This window comes from Protopterus annectens, chromosome 16.part0 (genome assembly GCF_019279795.1).
Source record: "Protopterus annectens isolate FY-2018-M chromosome 16.part0, PAN1.0, whole genome shotgun sequence".
Classification (NCBI taxonomy): domain Eukaryota; kingdom Metazoa; phylum Chordata; order Ceratodontiformes; family Protopteridae; genus Protopterus; species Protopterus annectens.
Window position 1 is genome coordinate 135,148,204 of NC_056750.1, and position 19,281 is coordinate 135,167,484.

At 41.0% G+C, this 19,281-nt stretch overlaps 2 protein-coding genes across 4 annotated transcripts in view; one reads left to right on the plus strand and one right to left on the minus strand.

The window, feature by feature from the left end:
- Nucleotides 1-19,281, minus strand: part of LOC122790712 (receptor-interacting serine/threonine-protein kinase 2-like) — a 652,068-nt gene that overhangs the window by 558,963 nt on the left and 73,824 nt on the right. For both annotated transcript variants that reach the window (XM_044058268.1, XM_044058269.1), the window contains exon 3: nucleotides 12,959-13,277. In XM_044058268.1, the coding sequence (XP_043914203.1) occupies nucleotides 12,959-13,277 (319 nt within the window). The remainder of the gene's footprint in view (nucleotides 1-12,958; nucleotides 13,278-19,281) is intronic.
- The window catches only part of LOC122790713 (receptor-interacting serine/threonine-protein kinase 2-like), a 1,224,079-nt gene that overhangs the window by 223,661 nt on the left and 981,137 nt on the right, over nucleotides 1-19,281 (plus strand). The window lies entirely within an intron of this gene.

Genomic DNA, 19,281 nt, shown 5'->3' on the forward strand with positions numbered 1-19,281 from the left:
TGATTAGTGGTTGGGAGAAGGAAAACACAACAGCACTGCACTGTAGGCTGCCTTACATGGAGTTTATGTATCAGGTTAGATCTACAAAGTGTTAGATGAAAGGTTGGAAATGTAAGTAAACAGCACACAATTCACAGGATTCATAGGTTGTGTTCAGTACCATCCAACCTGCCCTTCACTTGTTCGCAACTGCCCATGATATTAGTTCCAGTTAAGATCCTCACACATTTTAAGGCCAATGATATAAAATGCCTTACACACTACATGTCTCACATTACTGGTTAGATAACTGATGAATAACTAACAAGCACATTGAGGTAAAGCAGAGCTGTATATTTGCAAGCAATAATCCCAACAGGTTGTGTGACTACTAAGTGCACTACATGCAAATATAATAAATGTACAAATAACAGTTATATGGTTTCATATTAGTGTAGATGATGCTGCATTTGGTTGTGGGCAGAATGATTTCAGTTGCTTGCAGCAAAGTTGTACGTGTGTGGCAAAGAGGGATAAGGCACCCCTTCTGTGTTCTGAAGGTTCATGTAAATGAGTTCAAATCCAGATCTCTGTAGACATATCTCATGTGAACCATCATTTTCTACTCTGTATGTCATAGATTGATTTTCCTTATTTCAAATATGTGTCTCTTTTTTATCTTTTTCCCATTTTTGTCTTTGTAGTGAAGTGATGTATTGCCAGCTATGCCATGAGAAGCAAGGCAGGAGATGTGTAACATATGTCAGAACAGTTTTGTAAAGAATTCTATGTCATTTGTGTATCAAACTGATTTGTACATATGCTTGTGTTGAAAAATGCATTTGTAAAGTTGCTTGTGTTAAAAATGTACCAACAGAGCGTCCTGCAGGACAGACAATAAATACACATGTATGTCAGAGGATATTGGAAGAGAAGAGGTTAATCTCAGTCCAGCTAACTTTGAAAAATAGTCTGAAATTAAATTACCTGGTTTAGGTCATAAAGATTGTATCTTACAAATCTAATTGCAGCCTGAGACAAAATGTCTGTGAAAACCAGGACTAGGAATTCTACTGTATTGTCCTTATGGGTGAACTAATTGTTACCCTGGAAGAGTGGAAGTTTTTCTAATGATTTTATAGCTTCCAGATACTATAACACATCTTAGCAAAGCTCTGTGTGTGTGCATATTATGACGTGTATGTGCTAGATGCTGGTTCAGTTTCTAAAGGAGGTAGTGTGGGAATCAGAAGTCAAATGACCACACGTGTGATGTCACTCTGTAAGCCAGCACTGAAATGATGCTTTAATACTACATGAGATAGAAGTCCCAGGGCAGTTTGTTTGTTAACCCTGACAAGAAGGAAGACCACTTAACCACATCATCTTGCCTTGTTCTAGAAAATGAACTAGTGAACAGTAATTCTTTAGATCTGTCAGGAAAACACAGTGAGGTTAGTGAAGTATTGTTTTTCTGTATCATGCAAACCTTTCCATCTGTGTTATTTTTAATATTTCCTATAACTGAAACTCTGGTGTTTATTGTAAATAGATATTTCGTATTTTCATGTTCTTTTATTATTTATTATTAGACATATTTAAACTTTTCTTTGTGATTGGCCTTTTAGAGAATACTTTAACCATGAGAGTACTCATATTTATTTGGTGACACTGTTGCCATTCCTGAAAGCCTTGCTGCATCGGTCAAACAATACTATTTGTATTAGTATTAATTTTACTCAGTATAATTTAGTACCCTTGTAAGAGCCTTACAGTAGCTGGCTGGTGGCAGTATCTACTTTAGTTTAGGCAGAGGGGGCATAACTGGTAAATCTGTGCCAGCCTTTCCCAGGGTGTGTGTGTGTGTGTGTGTGTGTGTGTGTGTGTGTGTGTGTGTGTGTGTGTGTGTGTGTGTGAAAATCAAATCTCAAAGAAAGTGTGTGTGTGTGTGTGTGTGTGTGTGTGTGTGTGTGTGTGTGTGTGTGTGTGTGTGTGTGTGTGTTTGTGCATGCATGTGCATCTATTCAGCTACTTGGAGCAAGGACATACAGCACTGGTTTCACAGAGAGAGAGTGGTGGAGGACTTGGCATGGAAACACTCGGCTGAGGACTCAACTCTACAACTGTCTTCAGTGTACAGCCTTATTTGGGGATTGGTGAGCTTGAGGGAAACCCAGCCCCAGGACGGGAGTGTGCTCCTTGTGTGCTCTTAAGGGAAATTGTGCTTACTGCAGAAAACTGGATCTAGAAATACTGTGTGTATCTATTTTTCGCACACTGAATGTTCCCCACAGGTGCCAATGGTGAGGAATGAGGCTCTCTGATTACTGGCCCAGAGGAGGGACGTCACCGTCTTTTTTTTTTTGGTTCATGCAATGTGGCTCTTACTGCAAACATGGGAACCAGAGAAAATGAATGTCAGTTTTGGCTGTGCTTATCTCCTTTGAGAAAAGTGCAGCAGTGTGCAATCTGGACAACTGAACCACCCAGGAAGCAGATAGGACCCAGACAGCCAGAAATAGAAACTGGATACTTTCTATTAAGTCTGTTGGGCACCGAGCAAACCCACTAAGCGTCATTCCACAGTGCTTAAGAGAGAGACCTTAATGATTAATAAATTAGGGAAAGTCAGGTAACAACTCCTGTGGCAGCAGGTAGTGTTGTGCTGGAGTGCAGATAGTCCTGAGTTCTAGTATAGGGTGTGCAAACTGTTTTTACCATTGTGACATTGCAGTTTACAGCAATGAACTGAAACATAAATAACTGTTATTGCAACGGTCTCATGGCAACAAGTGTAGCACTGCCATACACATGGTCCCAAGTTTGAATACAGGATGTTCCATACACTTTTACTGTTGTTGCACTTCCCATTATAGTCACTCTCACTTACAACACTTTAAATAGTGGATATGATATCAATTATATGTATGAGGGATAAGACACTATTATTGTGTTAGTTATTTATCTATGTAGTATCACATTTATTAGCAGATATATGACTGTGGGTATACTGTGTACTATTTTCCTGTAAAGAATACCTGCGTAAAATCTTACCATAACCATAGATGTCCTTCTTTTCTATGTTGCAGTATTCTTTACATATGGATTATATTCCGCCTATCAAGCCAACATCCAGCCTGTATACAAAAGCTTATAGCCACTGCCAGTATGCAGGACATCACACGTAGATACTGACAACATCAGCCATAAAAGGTACGTCTGTATGTACCATCCTCAGAACAAGTTAGCCCCGTGAGGAACAAGAATTCTAAAGCCAAAAAAGGTGTCATCCTAGGAAGAAGCAAGTTGTAGGGGGAAGGTGATAGGGACAGAATACTGCAACATAGGAAGAGGAGGACATCTATAGTTATGGTACGAGACAACTATTATATGCCCTTCTATTCAATGTTGCAGTATTCTTTACATATGGGAGAGTGGAAAAGCTCAAAAGGACCCCAGGGAGGAGGAAAGAGTAGTGGAAGAAAGAGAGGAAACATTTTCTACAAATCCATGCAGAATTGCTCTAGCAAACCCTGTCGTGGATCTACAGATAGTATCTAACTTGCAATGTTTAGTAAAGGTACGAACAGATGACCAAGTAGCAGCTTCCAAAATGGAATGGGCATCTAGGCCTTTAAAGAATGCCCCTGACGAAGCAACAGATCTGGTGGAAAGGGCTCTGACAGAAGATGGTAATGATTTCCCATGAAAGTCATAGCAAAGCACAACAGCTTTAGAAATGCAAGAAGAAATAGTCTGTTTGGAAACAGGTAAACCCAGAACCCTGGGATGAAAGGAAACAAAGAGTTGATCAGACTTTCTTATAGATTTTGTCTAGTCCAGGAAAAGTCTGAGCTGTCTATGCACATCTAAGGTATGTAAAATCCTTTCACTAGATGATTGTGGAGAAGGCAAAAAAGGTGGGCAATTGAATAAGTTGTCTCTTAATCAGTCCATTCACCACTTTAGGTATGAAAGATGGGCTAGTTCGCAAAGACACACTATCCTTGTGGAAAACCAGGAAAGGGGTGGCCATCAGAGACCCTCCTAGCAGACGTCAAGGCTACCAGAAGCAAACCTTTAGAGGAGTAGAGGCTGCAGGCTCAAAGGGAGCCTGGGTGAGCTTCTCTAAGACATAGTTGAGATCCCAAGAAGGAGGAACAGGTTTCTTGGGAACTTTGATGTGTAGGACGCCTTTAAGAAAAACTTTAACCTCCAGTCTGGAAGCTAATGAAGGTGTCAATGGTCAATGGCAAACAAGCAGAGTGGAGCAGTGGATTTTCACTGAGGAATAAGACAGGCCACTCCTAAGCAATTCACACAAGTGAGAAAACACTACTGGAATGTCCACAGAAAGTGGGTCCGGATTTCTTTTATGCCACCAAATAGATTTTGTTTTCCATTTGGAAATGTAAGATTTCTTTGTATTGGTTTTCCTGTCCTCCTGCAAAACCCTAAGCATGCCCTGTAAGAAAAGGTGCCTGAAAGGGATCAGAAGTTGATCACCCATACAGTCAGCTGCAGGGTTGACAGATGTGGATGAATTAAGGATCCACTGTCCTGTGTGAGTAGGTCCAACAAGTGAGGCAACTTGTGGTGACAGCCCTTGGCTAATTGCAGAAGAAGAGGGAACCAGTGCTGTCTGGCAAAAAGGGGGTCACCAGCAAGATTTTTGGCTTGTCCTTCTGAAATTTCAGCAGGACTTTCTAAATGAGAGGAAAAGGGGAAACGCACAAAGAAACATCCCCTTCCACGAGAAAGAGAAGGTGTCCACCTTCCAAGCCAGAGGGTGAGGGACCCTGGCACAAAAGAGAGGAAGTTGTCTATTCTGAGGAGAGGCAAAGAGTTCCATATGTGGACTCCCCACTGGTGAACTAGAACAAAAAACACATCCCCGTGGAGCATCCACTCATGGGATTGTGTCATGGATCTGCTTAATTTGTCTGCAACTGAGTTTTGAGCTGAGGGGAGATATACAGCATGCAGTGTTACCTTATATTGAATAGCCAATTCTCATGGCTTGAGGGCTAACCAACAAAGAATGCAAGATCTGGCCCCCCTAGAGGACAGTGGTATTGTCTGTTAGAATCTTGAGAGGACTTGGCAAAAAAGTGGGTGAAAATTTTGCAAGGCCAGAATCAAAGCCCTCATCTCCCAGATGTTGATGTGCTACCTCTGCTGAGAGGGGGACCAAAGACCTTTAGCCTTCCTGGAAGCAAAGGTTGCTCCCTAACCCATAACCTATGTCTGAGATGTCTGTAAAAAGCTGTTGAGAAGGCTGGAGTAAGAGAAGAGGAAGGCCTGGATTCTGAGAGAGCTGCTGAATCCACCAAAGAAGCATTGTTTTCAGGCTTAGGAGAAGGGGAACCAAGACATCTAAAGATTGAGCATGTTGAGACCAAACTGTCTTCAGAAACCACTGAAACTTCTTCATGTGTAGCTTTGCAAAAGGCAGCAAGGAATTGTGGAAGCCATTAATCTGAGAAGTCACAGATATTCCCTGGCTGATATGGAAGAAGAGGTAGAAGGACCACCATGTGGCCCATAAGAGAGAGAACCTTGTCTGTAGGGAGGTAAATCATCATCAAATCTGTCCTGAACCTGCACACTAAGAAAATGAGGTGCTGAGTTGGAGTCAAACTGGATTTTTTTAAATTTATTCTAAACCCTAAGCCCTGAAGAAAAGGAATATCTTGTCCAAGGTTTAGTCTCAGTTGATCCAAACTGCTGGATAAAAGAGAAGGTCATTTAAATAGGGGTAAACTTGAATCCCTTGGACCCTTAGGAATGCAATTGCCTGAGCCAGGCACTTTGTGAAAACCCTTGGGAGCAGTGGAAACACCACAAACCAAGGCAGAGAACTGAAAGTGCAAAGAACCCACTGAGAAATGTAAGAATTTCCTGTATTGAGGGTGAATTGGAATATGCAGGTAAGCATCCTTGAGATCCAGAGAAGCCAAGTACAACTGAGGGGAACTATTGGGGAAAAAGACTTTGCAGAGACAACATTTGAAAAGAAGGCACTTCCAGGAAGGTGTTTAAGTGGGAGAGATCTAGAATGGGTCTCCGAGAACTATCCTTTTTTGGCACAAGAAACATCCTGGATTAAAACCTCTTTCCTTTTTGTTCTGGAGGAACAATCTGAATGGTACCTTGGGAGAAAAGTTGAGCTAGTAACCGAGGGAACAGATGACGTTGACAGGAAGGGGGTTGAGTTATCCCCTGGAAAGGGGAAGAGTCTTCCAAGTCATAAAATATCCTTTTTGAATGATAGCAAAAACTCAGGAGTCCTGAGTGATCTCCACATGGACTGAAAGGGAGAGAGAGAGAGGCATATGACTTGGAACAAGGCCTTGGTTGTCATAGAGACCTGGGTCTAGCCTGTAAGGACTGTTAAGATAGAGGAGCAGAAGCAGCAGTTTTTTTATTGAGGACATCTCCTGGAAGACTTCTTAGACCTAGTTCCAGAAGTAGCAGAAGAAGAATGAGCAGGTTTCCTGACAAAGGAAGTATTGGCAGGGAAATTGCTATGGAATTTGGGGACTGGGGAGACAAGCAAGTGTTTTAAGTCTTGGAGCTCTTTTACTTTTAACTGCAGAGATTTAAAACATTTGCAGCAACTGAGCCAAAAAGTGCAGTTATTTAAAGGAGTATCAAGCAGTTTGGCCTTTATGTCATCCGGTAATGACTACAGCCTCAACCAGGAATGCCTTCTAAGAACAGATGCAGAAGCTGCAGTGCTGGAAGATGCCTCCACTGCATCATAACTGCACCTGATTGAATGTCTAGCTACCTATGAAGATGCAGACAAAAGGGAGAGAATCTGAGATTTAGCCTCAGAGTCTAGCAACTGGGTCAAGAAACACTCTGGAAGCATGTGTTTGTAATGTGGGAGGAAACAGGAGCACCCAGAGGAAACACACAAACTCAGGGAGGACATGCACATTGCACACAGAAGGCACTCCAGCTGAGAATTGAACCAGAGAACCTCTTGCTGTGAAGCGACAATGAATAAGCTGCAGTTCCCCCAAGTCACCCAAATTGATGTCTGCATAGCCTCGGGCGTGCTAGGATCCACACCCTTGATGGCTTCCCCAGAGGTACCTGCCAAAGAAGTATGCCCAACTTCCGAATATACCACCGGGTCTTCAACAACCTCAAGAGGAATGTTAGAGGAGGCAGGCGCAGCCAAAGAAGATTCAGGTTTTAGCTTACTTAACTTCCTCTTCAAGCTTGGCTCAGCAGAAGGACTCATGGAACCCTCCATTGCTTCCCTAGCCAGACATTTGAGTCTTTGATTTTCAAGATACAGACTTAAGGTCAAAAGATGGTTGCGCAAGGTCTTGGGCACAGAGGCCTGGCAAACAAAATGGGAACATTGATCGTGAGTAGGCTTCAAACAAAAAAGACGAAGTTCATGACTATCTTTATGTGGAGTCTGCCTTCCACACCTACACTTGTCCTTTCTGGATGACAAGAACAACAGTAAATGGCAGTAGAATAAAACAAATCCCAAACAGTGTACTTATCTGAAGCTGGAAGCAATACAAACAGAATCTAACTGCAGACCACATGCAAGAGTCAACCTTTCCAAATGGTGGTGAAAAAGTTCTGAGGATGGTACATGTGGATGTCCATTTTATGGCTGACATTGTCACTACCTATGTCCCACATACTAGCAGTGGCTATAAACTTTTGTATACTGGCCGGACATCGGGTTGATGGGCAAAATGCAACCCATATGTAAAGAATACTCCAACAGTGAATAGTACATGTATAAATTCTGCTATCTGGCCTGGCATGGCCTTCTTACTGCAGGAACTGTGTGTGTGTGTGTGTGTGTGTGTGTGTGTGTGTGTGTGTGTGTGTGTGTGTGTGTGCGCTCGCGCATCTAATCAGAAGAAAAGTGTTATCCTACAGTTACTACTCCAATCCCATGGATTGTCAGTATTTTGATACTTGCATGTCTACACATCTATTTTAAGCAGGCCTTCCAACAACTTCTCACTAACACGGCCTGCTAATGTCATCCAATATAAGTTGTCCTGCAGCCTTGTGAAAGTTAGACTTGTGCCGTGGTGATTTTATATAGATACATATATATATATATATATATATATATATATATATATATATATAAGTACTGTGTTCTATAGTCTATGTACTTAGATAGATAGGGGTTCTATTCTCACTACAGTTACCTGGGAGTGTGTGTGTGTGTGTGTGTGTGTGTGTGTGTGTGTGTGTGTGTGCACTTGCTTGACATTAGAGAGAACATTTTACAACAGCATTTTGGGCTTGTGTTCTCACCATTTTTTCCTCCCCAGATACTGCTGATGACTTTGGCTATAAAATGTTGTCTGAGACACTCCAAGTCAAACTTAACCTGTGGCTCTTGGCTTAAATACAGAGTTCAGCAGTCTTGTACTTAGGAGAGGTAGGGGGTTTATTCTCACTGTGTGTGTTTGTGCACTTGCTTGACAGTAGTTAAGAGCATTTTACAACCGCATGTGTGATGTTGCTTTTACCATCTTCCTCTCACCAGACTCTGTTGATTTGCAGATGTGCAGCATACACATCATGGCAGGGTCAGAGATGTCATGTAGTCCAGATGCAAGTCACCTGATCTTTCCAATACAGATTTCAGGAGCAGGGCTTTCAGTATATTCACGTATGTCATGGCATGGTTTATAGGACCTGTATTTCCTTGGTGTGAAAGCCCCGTGGTCTGACTAGCTGGTGTAGATATCTGGTGATTAATGTGCAAAAGGAAGCACTATACTGTATTAGTGTTCAAATGAGGTTTCAGTACAGTGCTGTTATATCTTCCTCAGATCTGGTTACAATGGCCTGACTTCTGAGGTGCACAATGTAGCCTTTCCATACCACTCTGGACACTTGATCAAAGTTCAGATTGCTGCCTATGTGCACTCCCAAATCTTGCACCATTGGTTTCAGCATGGGGGTGGGTTGTCAAAGGTGTATTTACCAGGGAATTCCACTCTGTGTAAGGCACAAATCCTGACACATTCTGTATTTATTAGTAGACCATGTGGCTTTAGCACCGATCATTTGTGTGTGTTAGCCCCTCTTACAGTCATGTCATTGGTGGACTCGATGATTGCAACCAATATGCATGAATCAGCAAACCTGGTAAGCTACAGGTCGTATTTTGTAGCCTGGAGTGTTGAGAAATAGATTCCAAACAGTATAGGGCCCAGCACAGATCCTTGGGGTATACCAATGGTGACAGCTGCAATGGTAGAGGTTGATTCACCAACTTTCATAGTGTGTGGTCTGTCAGTGAGGACACTGGTTAACCATCTAGTGATGTAAGTGTTAATCCCCAGCTGGTAGAGTTTATCAATGACACCTGAGTAGGGGGATTGTGTCCAAACCCTAGGGTAGCTCAAGATAGGCCATATGCACTGTGTTACCTTCATGCAAACCTATCACACACAAACAATGGGCTGTGATAACATCACAGATCACCTACAGTGTGACTCAGAACACGTGTCTACTTGAGACGGTTTGATACACACTTCAACATACCCTCCACAAGGGCTATGTTCCCGCAGATGGGTGTACATTGACATGCATCTGTCTGAGTGGGCTGAGGACAGCACCTGATGCATGCATGCGTATATAGACACATCCTGACTCATTTGATCTGTGATGCAGACCAACTTGTCATCGTGAAGCTTCTCTAAATGGACACTAGTAATATCCTGACTGTGTGCAACAGACATGTGTGACAACTTTGATGCTACATCTACGTCTGTTACATTTGTCAGATGTCCTCAAACAGCATCATCCTGTGGAACTTGAAAAGGCCAAGGCAGTCAACAGGAGTCCACACTGAGGTATTCAATACACAATGACAGATGTGGCCATCAACAGCTGTATCACCAAGTGGGTAGAACAATGGATCACATACATGGCATCAAACTAAGTAGAAATGTGTGAAGTGACCTATATTTCATGTCCAGTGATCAAGTGTGTACATCAGGGGTGTCTGCTAGGCCTTTTCCTGTCCATAATTGAAATCACAGACATCAAGAATGACATACAAATCCTGTGTTCCAACAGCTGTCTGGGGGACTACAGATTGTGGGGAATCAATGACTCCAACTGTGATACTGATATAATACAGACAGTGTCAACACACATCAAAGATTGCTGCCAGACTCATGACAACACATGAAAAAAAAAGTGGGGATTTGTTCTGTTATGCAAACAAATGCACAAACCACGGATTATGTAGACATCAAAACCTATCAGCAGACCAGCTGTTATATGGCCTGTGTCCTGGGGTATATGGTATGTGGAATGTCCACCAGCATGTGTCCAGGGTGGTGAGTACTCCATTGTATATAACACAACTACTGAGTATGTGCAGGACATCCACATGAAAGGTCATAATACCTTCATAGTTCACAGCCTTCGCCACATAATACCAGAGTATGTGGAGAACCCTGAAAGGTGGCATTATACTGATATTGTCCGTGATTGTGCAAGATGGTTTTACTGTTGGCCATGAGCCTGTATCTGTGTCCTACTTATGGAAGCCTTTGCTGACAATACAGGCATATACAGGCAAATCAGTTTGGACAGCTTCACAATATGAACCCAACCCCAATTGTATTTAACATCCCTGATAGACGTCCTCTCTGTTGTTCATGCCTGGATGCTTATCTCACACAGACATTCTCCACTGTTATGTCACCTTATGTAACAGTCAAATCATATACATTTGTCACTGTGCAGTCCATACTGTGCTAGATGGAGATATGATTAGTGTTCCTGCTGCAAGCAACTGTCTTGCTTTTACATTTCCTCATGTGCAGTACATTACAGTGTTTCACCTGTCCTCCTTCCTAGTACTCATCCCTAAACTTCATCATTTTGTCCCTATTCAATAAGCACAGTTCCCATGACCATTTCTTATAAATGACAGTCCATGTACCCTTACAGATCATTGACACAACCTGTGCAGACTGCCTGGAATAGGATTCCACAATACTCAGCACTATATACACTGTCCTATCCTGTCCCTGCAATGTAATACATGAATATATGAAAAATCCTGGTGGTCCGTGTTTACATTCTGTGCAATCCTGGTAGCCCAGTATGCTGGACTGTACCCATACCCTGTTTTGTTTTGTTCCCGCAATGTAATACATTAATATATAAATAAACATGGTTGTCTATGTGGCATTCTGCACAATCCCGCTAGCCCACTTTGCTGTAACATTAACACTGTCCTGTCCTTGCAACATGTACATTAAGTGAGGGAATCCCTCTACCCTAGTTTGCTTTGCTGTAACTAAGTTCGCTATCCATGATGGTTGTTTATGTTTGAAACCGGGCCGCTTCATGAATAGTTATTAAGTGCTGTTGCTTACCGCCCAAACACAAACTCTGTGTAGACTTTGTGCGAAGCCTGCACAGAATATACATACATACACACACACACACACACACACATATATATATATATATATATATATATATATATATATATATACACACACACACACACACACACACACACACACACACACACACACACGCATACATGCAGACACGTAGCCAAACACGTACATACATACTATATATGTGCAATATGTGTGCATACAATTCATTACCTATACTAAATGTAACATAGCAGAGTTAAGCATTATCAATATATACAGTCTAGTAAATGTTGCTTAATGTTTTACTTATTCATGGTCACACAGTGGCTGTGTGCGCACATGCAGTCTTTCTTGATGTCTTCATGTCAGTATTTTTTTTTTGTATCACTAAGTGCATTTATTGCTTGTTATTATCTTTGCCAATGTAGCCTGAGTTGTGGCTGAAAGGGGCCCTGGGACCAGTTCACTTTCCTGCTTACCAAACTATAAAGCACTATGAAATGGTTAAAAAAGGGGTGAACATTTTAATCCTGAATCATTCATGACAGAGAAAAAACTTCCCACTGAAGGCAGTGGGAAATAGCAGACAGAGTTAGTTTGGAGCCGTACTACTGGTCACCTGTAAATGTACAGCAAGGATTATTTACTGCAGTGAGAGTTTTCACACTTCGACATGAGTGTGTGGGAGAAAGTCTGTCAATTCTTTTAAAACTACAAAATAATCCCTTTACAAAAGCCTGCTACTTACCTACTTTATTTTGGTGTAAGTAGCTAAAAGCTATTTATAGCATAGAACAAGCTCTGACAGATGCACAAATGAGATTCAGTCAGGGGAAACATAGAAATAGTTCTGTTATAGAAGGTGTGTTTAGAAGACAGTGCTTCATAGTCCTACAATTCTATCTTAATGGCATGAGAAAACACCACAACTTCCTTATGTCTAGCATGACTCATATAAAGAGGACTTGAAATGTATTCTGGAAAGAAGGAATTATAGCAAGAAAACAAGATCACGTTACCAAGGCAGGCCCCATTTCTGCCATTTTTGAGGGAAACATATTAAAATTGTAAAAGAAGCACTTGGAATGATTTTGAGGCATTAAAATAGCTCAGAAAACAAAGATATAATGAAAAACATGTTTTTGGAGTTCTAGACTAGAGTTTTATTTTAATTCTGGGGTTAAACCTGGAGTTAGTATACAGACACAAAGGTGGAAGGGGCACAACTCCTTTCGCACAAGGATGCTTCTCCACAAAGTGGCATGGTGGATTCCACTGCAGAAACTTTTTTCTTTTTTTGTTAATTTGGCTATTTGAGTTGTCATTTTTTTTCACTGAACTGCATATATTACAGTAGACAATGGCAGATGAATAGGAAGAGGGACATAAGGATGAAAAAAGAAGAAAGACATTATGGGAAATGGAGTACTGATCAAAGTGAAATCTGCTGCACTCTTAATATCTGCAGTCAAACAAGAGTTCAGTGCTTGCCTATGCTACTGTGAAACTATAAAAACTCACAGAGCCTTGCAAACGAAAACAGAGATACTAAACTGGCTTACCCTAACATGGAAGTTTTCATCCAAGAGGACATTGCTGGTTTTCAGGTCCAGATGAAGTAGGGTTGGCTGCAGTCCATGGAGGTAGTTCATACCCAGGGCCACCTCATGAAGGATGCGGAACTGAAGGGACAACGGCAAGGGCTGCACTTGCTTCAGAAGGCTGTCCAGTGATCCATTTTCTAAGTACTCCATAACAATTCCCAGGTAAGTAACTCCGTTTGTTTGTTTCTTGTATATGCCATAAAGCCGTTCAATGTAATCAAATCTTGCATGATGCATCACCCTCACCTCCTTGACAAGCTCACGGTTCACGGTTTGTCTACAGAAACAGAAAAGAGAATTACAATCTACCTTGCTATAAACCACTGAATGTCAGCCTAAAAATAAACTGCACTGGTGCATACAGCCCATGTTTTCTTGAAAATATTGTAGTTCTGCTCATTAATGAATATCAGTGCATTACTTCTACATTTTTTTTTTAATTTTATTAATTCATTAATGAGGTAAGTTTACAAGACACAAGTGCCTCCTTTTAAAGGAGTCCTGGGAGCATTAAGTGACTTGGTCTTGAGCCATGCGGTCTACAACTGTAGACGGAAGGACTCAAACCCAAGGAGCACACAGTGAAGATCTTTAGCAGCCTAAATTCTAATTGCTATTATTTACTTAACTGTGGAAGAACTGATAAACAGTTTAACTCAGTATCCACAGCAAAAAGTACTTTAAAGAAGCCATATGGAGCCATGATCCAAGCAAGGAAATGTAGCTGCCACATGCACTTCATCTTCTCTTTCTCTCCCTTTTCCTTCATTCTTGGATTATTTGGCTCAGAATTGTTTTCTTCTGGACTCCCCACATCATTACCATCTGGGTAGGCCTGCGCTGCTATCAACAGCTACTTTCTAACTGTGTGAAATTAGTTTGTAGGACGGCTGTTTTGCACAGCAGCTGCTTTAAACATACTATCAACTTCTGCTGATTTTGCAATTTCTACTTTTGTTTTTCTTGTTCTTCTGCCAGTGCCTTCCTATGTTTTCGAAATACTCCTACATTCCCCTCTTGCAAGTACTTTTCATTCCTACATGATCACACTCTCATATCACTAACACCCTCCCTCTCTCTCCTTCCTGCCCTCCTGCACGTTCTTGCACTTATCTGTTTGAGAAGACACCATTTTTGTTTTCCTACAAATAATTAGGCTGATGCTGACCAAAAACAAATGGTGAAAACTACAGTGTCCTGCACTTCTTATTGCCAAGTTCTAGGAACTGAGGGATTGCTACGTGACTGCTGTGCACTTTTCTGAAGGAGTTTCTCCTTTCCCCACTGCTGTGTGGAATTCGTATAAATAGGGGTTTGGAGTTGGGCACAGGGACTTGTCCCCTTAGAAAAAAATGCTTATTTTTAACTAACTATAATCAGAAAAACTCAACCACCAGGTAACAAAAAAAAAAAAAAACATCTAAAGAGAACATTTTCAATGTCGTATAAACTCTTAACAACACTATTCCACTAGAACAGGATATCCTATTATCAATTTTCAACGGGAATTTTAAAGAAAGAGGAATCACATTCTTCTGTAGCAAGAAGTCATTTACTGTTTTATCATAATCCGTAGATGTGTGTGAAACCGATCCCATTTGTGTCCTTGATTTGATATATAAGGTTTGAGGTAAATGCTTTTGTCATTAAGTGGTAAGATCTTTTTTTTTTTTGCTTTATTCATTGTCAAGCCAGAAATGTCACTAAAAATACAAATCTTTCCAAAATCTGGGACACACAGAGATGCATATTAGATAATCAAATGGTAAGTCATCTGCAAATATGTATCTACTTGAAATGTATATCCTGCTAAGTCAAAACCCAGTTGGCTTGTTATTGTTTGACATGCATGCTCAAGGCATAACACCAAAATAGAGAGAAAAGGAGAAAGTGGTCACCCTTGGTAGCCATCTCTAGATAGCATAATGGGAACATAACACCAGCTATTTGCTACAGCTGGAGAAAGGGGATGAGTAAAAAGTAATTTACATAAAAATATGCATTTATTGATAATTCCAAACCAAATCAAATGCTAGGTCAAAATCTACAAATTGTTCTGCTGCAGGGGTATTGTGATTGTGTGTCAGTTGTTGTATATCAACAAATACACTGAATGCATCCACTCTAACTTAGTTTCCCTTAATAAATCTCTGTTGAGTCTCCTATACTAAACTGGATAGAAACAAGTCCAGGAAGAAATTTAGTCTTACATGACAATATAATTTACAGGATGGCAAGAATTTTTACCCTGTTTAGAGAAGATCCAGTAATAACTAGTCAACCAGAATATGAGAATCAGTGCCTCATTTCCATTTCTCCAAACTGATCTAATGTTGGACTCCTTACTCAGTCCAGAATACTTTGTAAAAAAATCTATCAAAATACTGTCAGGCTCCAATGTTTCCCCATTTGAAGGGAATTGATAGTTTGGTACATCTCTTCTTACATGATGGGTTTCTTTAATTCATAAAAAGTAGTTATTTGTATTCTAGGATACCTTTCCAAGTCTCCTCCCATTTCTTCACTACTTTCTTCAGAATGAAAAATTTTAATTTTATAAAATCTTCACTAATAGAATGTTTGTACAGCAATTTTTTATGTATTTCTTTAAAATACTATACAAATATTCATGGATACATGTCTGCAGTCTCCTCTCTGTTTTCTCCATTATAAAATGCTTCAAATTGGGTACAAACAGCAACATACACCACCACTGCATGTTGAAGGTATACTTTCCAGGGCATGAGGTAACTCTTGGATGTCCTTGAATAACAGTATTTAAGACTTTGATATATATATATATATATATATATACATACATATATACACACTGTCTACATGCTCCAAATCTAATAGTTTTTTAAATATTCTTTAAGTTGTAATTAGATTTGCAATTGAAAGTAAGTTTGTTACCTGACTTACTAATTAAACCCTTAGAATCAAATATTGTTGTCTAGTTTTTTTAACATTATCTTTTAAACACCCTTTATATTTAAAGGCTGATGTAGCACTATATTCTTATTTTGTTGTTCATCAGTGTTGGCAGTAAAGGGATTATTTAAAACTGGGGTAAATCTAACCTCTCTTCTCCTTAATTTGTCTTCATAAACTTGTCCAGTAGGTATGTGAAACAACTTTTCTGAACAACTCCGTCTCCCAGGCAATGGATAAAATATCATCAAGGTGTCTTAGATAAAATGTAATATATCCACTAAAAAAAAAAAAACAATGTAAAGCATACATATTTTCCCAGTGACACAGAACTGAGCTTGTAAAAACCGTTGGGTCTGGTTCATGTATTGATACACCTATGTCAGTTATACAGTCCTTATGTCATTCTAAGCCTATGTCGTGAGGAATCATTGTGAACATATCTTCGACATCTGCTGTAAGAAAAATACTATTGTGACAAAATTCAAGATCTATCATGAGATGTAATATGTCCCAACAGTCCTTTAGGACCCACAGACATTTTGACAACTGTTTTCAATTTCTGGTCCATATAAATTGTTAATGGGTCTGTTTGGGCTCAACCTGCTACTATAACAGGATGCAGGAGGGGAATCAGCATTATTTGTTGTGTATTCTGAAAGCCATTTATTCCAGTAATAAGTGATCATGAATTTGATCCTGATAGCACTTTGTTGCAGCAGATGTCAAAAGATCAGTTTTGTCTGATTCCCCATGACACAGGCTTAGAGTGGTTTAGAGACAACATAAGTGGACACAACGTTCTGGACAGTAAGCATACCGAAGTCCTATGTTTGCCATAATGGTCTGTAGAGTGATGAACACAACAACACAGATTAAACTCCATCTAAGGAAAACAAGAGTACGACCAAAATATTAAGAAGGACATCTGTATATAAACTGTATGCCAAAACCATGACCTGCCTTGGGACAATTTAGTCGACTGTGTGCAATAGGGCCCTATGGCTACACGTATCCCCCCACCAGTCCCAGTCCCAAGTCGGAAGTAATCTGAAACCATAATGTTTCACAGTTCACAGACTTTATGGCATGATTTAATCTGCAATAGGTTACTGTTTGTAATATGAGAATTCAGTACTGTTTGAAATACTCACTATATTCAAATATAAAGAACATCAGCATTTTTTTAATAAATCAGTTAAGCATATATTTCATGCTACCACAACAATTTTTCTCAGTCAATTTCTTTCAAAATGAAAGAAATGTCTATGGAAAGCAAGCTCTCAGAAAGCTCATATCAATTTGTTAAAACATTAAACATTACTTGTCATTCTCTCACTGATTTTCATGCAATTCTTTTAAGCTTAGTTGAAGAATTGTTTCACTTATTTCCCCATTAATATCCAGCTTTTTCCTGGCTCTCTGCTTAGCATTTTGCAAAGAAAAAATATCCATTTAAACAATGAATTAATGAATCCATTCAACACTGCTCCAGTGGAGAGGCTGCTCCCTCATCCTCATCAGGAAATTCATTTTTGTTAGACTCACAGTAGCTCACAAGCATCTCCTTATCATCTCATTATAGGTTCATAGGTTTATACTAGGCTATCTGCCCTAAGGCATTTATAAGCCTAGCCCAAAGTTTTGTGGCTTACGCCACCCCCTATATGAAAAAATACTGTACCCATTAGTTTGTTGTGCCTCTGTCCAGCAGTGACACAGAGATGATTCCCGGGGTAAACCTACGATCTCCCATCCACAGGTCAAGATTTCTCTTGAACAGAGCCAGCGAGGTGCTCTGCCTCACATGGACCGGGATTTTATTCCACAGCATAGGGAGTCTCTGAGTGATAAATCTATCCCTCCAGCACGTCCGATTTATATCCGTGCTAAGGTTTAAGTCGCTTGCTCTAGTGGTTTTGGTGGATTTGGATTTTTTGAGGTGGAGCATGTCCATTAATTCCGGGTTGGACATGGCCTTGTATGTCAGGCACATGTCACCTCTGAGCAGACGGTATGCGACTGAATAGAGCTGGAGTTTCTTCAATCTGGCAGCATATGACAGATTTTGGAGTCCCTTTATCCTTTTGGTGAGGAACTTTTGGGGTCTCTCCAATTGCTGCAGATGTCGGGTGAGATACATCCCGAATGGGGCATTGTACTCGATCATTGGTCTGATAAGTGAAGAGTACAGGGGAACAATGACCTCACTAGATCTGGATGTGAATCCCTTCATGATCAGGTGGGCAATGTAGAAGGTCTTTCTAACCACTTTACCAATGTGAGTGTCAAAAGAAAGGCCACTGTCAACCTGGGTCCCCAGGTCCCTGATAACCTCTTCTGTGCTTAGTGGATTGCCACCTATATGGTAGCTTGGGGTTACCTTGTTTTTCCCGAAGGGTATGACTATACATTTTTGGCGGTTAACTTCAGGCCATGGCTCTGGCACCAGCTATCTGTTTCCGTGAGTCCCTTCTGAAGGATATCCGTGTCCGATGCACTTTCCACTATGGCGCCCAGTTTGCAGTCGTCTGCAAACTTTGTCAGCCAAAGTCCTCCCATGTTGGCCTGTACTTCTGAGAAGTAGATGCCGAACAATAGGGGGCCAAGGACCGAGCCCTGTGGGACACCACTTGTGACCAGCTTGGAGTCTGACATAGCGCCAGCAACTCTAACCCTGTGGGTTCTGTCCTTAAGCCAGTTTTGCAACCCATCTTGTGACATTTGGGTTTACATTTAAGCTGGTAAGTTTTTCTACAATACCCGAGTGGGGTATTGTGTCGAAAGCCTTTGCAAGGTCAAGGAAGGCTGTATGGACTGCCTTTCCCTCATCAATGGCCTTGGTGACTGTTTCGAAGAAGTCGACCAAGTTCAAAAGGCATGATCTGCCCTTGACGAAGCCAAACTGGGTCGGGTCCAATGTCTGCAAGTCCCCTATATCTTTGTTTATGAGCTCCATTATGATCCTCTCCATAGCTTTGCAGACTAGACTTGTTTAGCTTATGGGGCGGTAATTACCAGGGTCCGTAGAGGCACCGCCTTTGTGGAGTGGGACCACAGTTGCCGTACGCCACTCCTTGGGCATGTATCCTGTGGTAAGGCTGAGATTAAACAGTTGCCTTATGTGCGGGTTTAATTCCTCATTTAGCTCGTGTAGCACACAGCCGGGGACACCATCCGTTCCCATTGATGCTGTGTTTTTAGCTTTAGAGAGAGCAGCTTTCACCTGCGCATTTGAGATGTCTGGGAGGCTACACTCCGCTGGGATAGTTCTCTCTCCTTTAGGGGGGCGACAGGGGGTGAAGTTTGCACTGAACCTGTCTGCCAGTATGTTGGCAATGCCTGTGGGT